We start from the raw sequence: 5,346 nt of genomic DNA on the forward strand, positions 1-5,346 counted from the left end.
CCTCCTGCCATTCAGACCCTTGCAACTCTGCTGTAAAGGGGTAGTGAACTAGGGTGGGGGTGAGGAAGAGCTGTGGGGTGCCGTGCGGAGCCGGTGATGCCCAGCTTGTCTTTCCCCTTTCCTGTCCCCTTCCCCCAGGTAAGAGGCAAAGTGTGGGAACACCCCAGGGCATGCCCCGTCCCCGTCTGCTCACACATACCACCTACGACCTTTTGAAGTAACCCTGGGGGTATGCGTACCCCTGGTTGACAACCCCGTCCTAGAAGACCGCACAATACTGCTCTGCTCTACATAGCTTGTTGCCAAAGCTCCTTGGGGTTAGTACTTTGGTTATGATACCTGCCCATTCACAACATAGATGTCTTTTCCTTAGCAGTAAACCTGTGGCGTGTCTACTTTGTTAGGAGTTTTCTATTGACTTGACAGATATAACTCAGGGTAGGATGTGGACTCTACTAGTTGTTTTTTTGGGGTCCCAAGGATAAATTTGTCTTAGTGTCATGGGTAGTTTGATACAGTAAAATTGCTCAGCTCATGGGCTGAATGTTTCGAAATTTGCTTGCCAAATTATTCATTTTCTACTTCAGATGGCATTGGGTGCTTGTATTTATTGTTGCCTCTGTACTAGCTGCTGTTGGGAGTATATAGCTGGGATGTCAGCAGTCAGAGCAGTGGTTTTCAGCCAAAGTGCTGTGGCACCCTGGGGTGCTATGAGATCTTTTTAAGGGTGCCACGGTGTGCTGTGCAATATTAGCATTGTTAGTTGTACAAACACCTACATAGGATTCACAGGTAAGTCCAGGATTTCAACTAGGAATCCATAGTGTCAAAAATATTCTGACCTCCTGTGGTCTTTGAAATAGAAGAACTGCTATATTATTTTTCTGTAGTCAGACAAGTTAAAAGCAAGAGCTGACATTTTCCAAGGAATGCCTTGAGGCTAACAAGGAGTGCTTTCAGTCAAGAAAAGGTTGCAAATCCCTACTCCCTGCACAAGCTTGGGAGTCAGGAATAGGCAAGGCCAGGAGCCAGAGGCAGGGAATTAGGCACAGACTCAGGCAGGAACCAAAGAGTCAAAAAGTGAGCAGAGTTGCAGGAGTACAGTTAAAGATCGAGAAGAGTCCTATACCTTGACACCCCCTTCTCCTGTTCTTGATTTAAATAGGGAAAGTGTTTGGTCAGGCATTGTGGACCAGCCATCTGGGTCTCAGGGAGCCTCAGGCTCCGATGAAGGCAACAACTGCCTGGGAGGGTGTGGGTGGCAGTCAGGAGAAAGCTACTGTGCTGCCAAGGCCATTCTCCCAGGTTCAAGGTTGCAGGCCCTAGGGCTGTAAATGTCGTTATGCAGCTGCCTTCCCTGAAATTCCAACTGTTAAACAAAGAACATACACTGATTGCTGTATCGACGCTGCAGCTGCTTTTGCTATACATACCTGATCTATTAGGCAGCGCTGAAATGTGTTACATACTAATCTTTCATTGTACTGTTGGCACTTCCAAAGACAGGTGAGTTGTTTGATTCTGTGTACCTCAGATGAAAAAAATATTTGTTTAGATATGCTGCTGCATGGCAGACAGGTCCATAGGTGTGTGAGCAGGGGAAGTATCTTGAGAGACCTATTAATGTTTGTAAAATGCAGGCAATACAGGCATTCACCATGTCAAAGGCAGGAATAATCTGTTTGTGCTGGGAAGTTTCTAGCAGTCTTCACTGGCAACATGACTTCACCCAGATAAGACTGCGAGGTCCTGTATTTTTTTTTAAAGAGCGATCAAGACTTTATTCTTCACCCAATATTTAGGAAGTAGTATGCTTCTGAAGCGTGCTCTCTTTAAGAAATAGTAATGCAATTCCACCAGTTTTCATTGTAGCTCACCATTGAGCATAGTTGATTTTCTTTCTCTTTTTGCTTTACTAGCACTTCCTGGGCTAAGCTAGAGATACAAAAGGTCCCTTTAAACACCAGGAATTGAGCTGAAACTATTAAACAACCACAGTCGTACTGCCTTGGTTTGCTCTTGTCTGACTCCTCTTGACCTTAGGTCCATTGCGGTCTCTCACGTTTGTTTTCTCTGTCTCCACAGAATGCAATGAACTTGCCACCTGACAAAGCCAGGCTACTGCGGCAATATGACAATGAGAAGAAATGGGAGCTGATCTGCGATCAGGTAAAGAGCACTGGGGATGGCTTCTAGCATATGGCACAAGCTGGGTTTCTTCAGTATTTTCCCGGTCTTTTAGAGAGAGGCCAAGGTCAAGGTCAAACATTTCCTTGGCTTTTTCATTTCTGTGGCTGTATAGGCCATTACTTGTAGCATCCTTTTGAAACTATACAACAGTACTCTTTAATCATCTGTAAAATAACACTTTTCTCCATCTGATCTTATTCTCTCCCCTTTGAATGTTTTGCTGCTTGTCCAACTTTAAGGAGAATGGTCTTTCTTCACCTTTTGTCTGCTTGTTTGAGTTTGGTTTGGGCTAATAATTCTTCCTGTGTCTTGGTGAATGGTTTTGGTTCAGTTTGTATACAATTCTCATATCACAAAACTATTGTCATGATAGGCATGAACTAGCAACCTTAGCAAAGTGTGAATGGGCATGTGGCCTGAATTATTTCTTCATTTCCAGAGGTTGAGTAACAACTTGAGCTTAAACATCACCATATGCCAAGAGAGCTATGTGCACCAGCAGCACTGTTGATGCTGGCGCTCAGAACAATGTATTACAGTTAACATGTGGGCTCTGTAGCACCAAAGGGGAAACAGAGTATTTAAAGAATTCAGAGCACAATAAAAGGGAGACAGATTTCTGAGCTAAGACCAAAATAGGGCTCTACCATAAGGACAGTTATCAATGAGAGCATGGACTCATGAACAAGTTATCATACAGTAAGTGCCCAGAGGCTTGTACTTACCCTGCGTTAAGTGAAAGAAAGCTTATCCCTCATTTTCCTATCTCACATTCCCCACGGGGTAAAAGCATGCACATGGACAGTTACTGTGGAGTAAATGACTCTGTGTAACCTCACACCCTAACTCTGTGGTTCTCTACTTTTTTAGGCTCAAGGCATCCCTTCTTAGACTCGAGGCACTTGGAAGATGCAGGCTCTTAGCTTTCACTTAGTTTCTGACTATGGAAAAATAACAGAACAATTCTTCTGTTGCAAAGAATTCAGAAAGGCCACCGCAGGGCACAATATTTTTGACATTGCAGATTCCTTTTTGAAATCTCTTGAGTTTGTCTTGTGAATCTTATGTAGGTGTTTGCCCACCTACTAGTGCTAATATTACCCAGCAACCCTGCTGGCTCTAAAAGGATCTCCCGGCATTCCAGGGTGCCATGACTTCCTGGTTGAGAATCTCTGCCCCAGTTATCTTTCAGTAACTTGTTGTGGACCTATTCCACAGAAAGCAAACCTATATGCAATGAAAGAATGAAGTCATGAAATGTAACCACAAAAAAGAGTCATAGTTTAGGAACTTGGAATGAGAATTCTGGAGGGTGTATAACCATGTTGAGGGATTGTGATTAGGTTAGAAAAGAGTTTTGTGGGACATGTTGCATTCATCCCACAGAATAGTTGAGCTTACAATGAAACCAGAGTATCTTGAAGTAAACTGTGATACAGAGCTCTCTGCTTGCATTCCTTGAATACTTCATGCAGAGCGTTTTAAGCACTGTACTGCTGAAAATTACACATTACTGAGATACTCCAGCAAATTGTTTAGTTGACTGTAAGTAACTAGTTTCCCAAGGGACTGTTGCCTAGAGCATGTACTGTCAAAGGGTGAGCATCTCTGGATCGTTACCTTTGTCCTTGGTTTTATACCATGTCAGTTTGCATGGTACAAAATTTTAGTAACAGGAAGTGTATCACGTGGCCTAGATACTCATTCACGTCTTGGGGTTTTAGCGCACAACTGCTGCCACTTCATGTAAGTCTTGATGTCTACAACATACAGGTAACAGGGCTGAGCAGGATAGGAAGCATGTACAGCACAGGATAGCGGGGGGAGAAACGCAGGGCTTAGTGGAGTTGTAAAAGCACATTGAGTCTGCTTGGTCAAGATAGGGCCCCTTTTTCACTGTTCTGATGGCCAGGGCAAAGAGCTGTCCTAACCACTCTGACAATTTCTCACACGGGAGGATCCTGAAGTGGGGAATCAGAATAGTTGGCTGTGTGCCAGTAGTTTGTGCCCAGCCTGCATATAGGGGACATACTTTGGGGTATTCAGGGAAGTGTGACTGGAGTTCTGCTATCTGTCACAACTCCCCAGCTGCCCTTGTCAACCCCCTTGAGAGTGATTGCCATCCAGTGTAAATTAGAGCTGCCAGGAGGCAGGCATCTATAAAGGCAGCATAATACAGCATATGGTGCATGAAATATTTATATTTGTTCACATAATTATGGCACATGGCTAACACACATTTTCCCACGAATAAATTGTGTGGGTAATATATGCTTTCAATTTTAATTGAAGCAGAGCTTGAATTGTTGTTTTGTATTGACATCAACTATTACTCTATAACATTTTTCATCTTTTTATCTTACAAAAACAAAAAAAGTACGTGCTTTAACAAAACACCCTAGGGAAGTTAACTTTCATTCCATGTGGTTCTGTGCTGGATTTGAACTAATGACCTGAAGGAAAAAGGGTTTTAGATTAGAGAAGTCTCTCTATGCTTTTTTGAGCAGTTTGTAAGGCATTTGCTGATGTTCTGTGTCTGACTAGTCTGTGGAGAAATGGGTAGAGAGGTAAAAGGAAATGTGGAAGATAGTGAATTAAAATTGGAACCATGGGTCTCATGCTTTGTTGAAATGTTTATGGGGCAAATTACCCCAAAACGGAACATGGAGGAATTATAACACCACCTTCTGAAGTATCTGATTCTGATCACTGTCAGGGATAGGATACTGCAGTAGATGTCCCATGGGTGCAAAGCAGGTTTCCTATTCTTTTGTTACTGCAAAACTTCTGACTATGCTTGCCCTTTTACTGCTATGCTAAAAGCGGGCTCCTTGCTTCAGACTGAATGAGGATAATAAATTATCAGTGTAATAGTCTTATTGGTGCTGGTGTTTTTTTTACAGTTGCAGTAGTTCCCGATTTTGCAGGGTACTGTACAAACACAGAGTAGCAGGCAGTCCCTGCTCCAGAGTTTATACTCTAATACAGTGCTTCTCAACCCATGGGCCATGATCCAAAAGTGGGTTGCAAGAATATATGAAAGGGTCGTGAACAAATTTTAAAAATATATTCTCTTTTAAAGGAGAAAAATGTGGGAAACCGTGGCTTTTCCCTTGCAGGCTGGCAGAGTTCCAGCTGGGCCCCCCTTACCCCCCT

At 43.2% G+C, this 5,346-nt stretch overlaps 1 protein-coding gene across 1 annotated transcript in view; it reads left to right on the forward strand.

Annotated features, from left to right (window-relative positions):
• Window positions 1-5,346, forward strand: part of FMNL2 (formin like 2) — a 133,235-nt gene that overhangs the window by 9,314 nt on the left and 118,575 nt on the right. Inside the window, exon 4 of the mRNA XM_019553613.1 lies at window positions 2,086-2,169. Coding sequence (XP_019409158.1) covers window positions 2,086-2,169 — 84 coding nt within the window. The remainder of the gene's footprint in view (window positions 1-2,085; window positions 2,170-5,346) is intronic.

Source organism: Crocodylus porosus, unplaced genomic scaffold (assembly GCF_001723895.1).
Source record: "Crocodylus porosus isolate Cpor-Errol unplaced genomic scaffold, CroPor_comp1, whole genome shotgun sequence".
In the NCBI taxonomy this organism is placed as follows: domain Eukaryota; kingdom Metazoa; phylum Chordata; order Crocodylia; family Crocodylidae; genus Crocodylus; species Crocodylus porosus.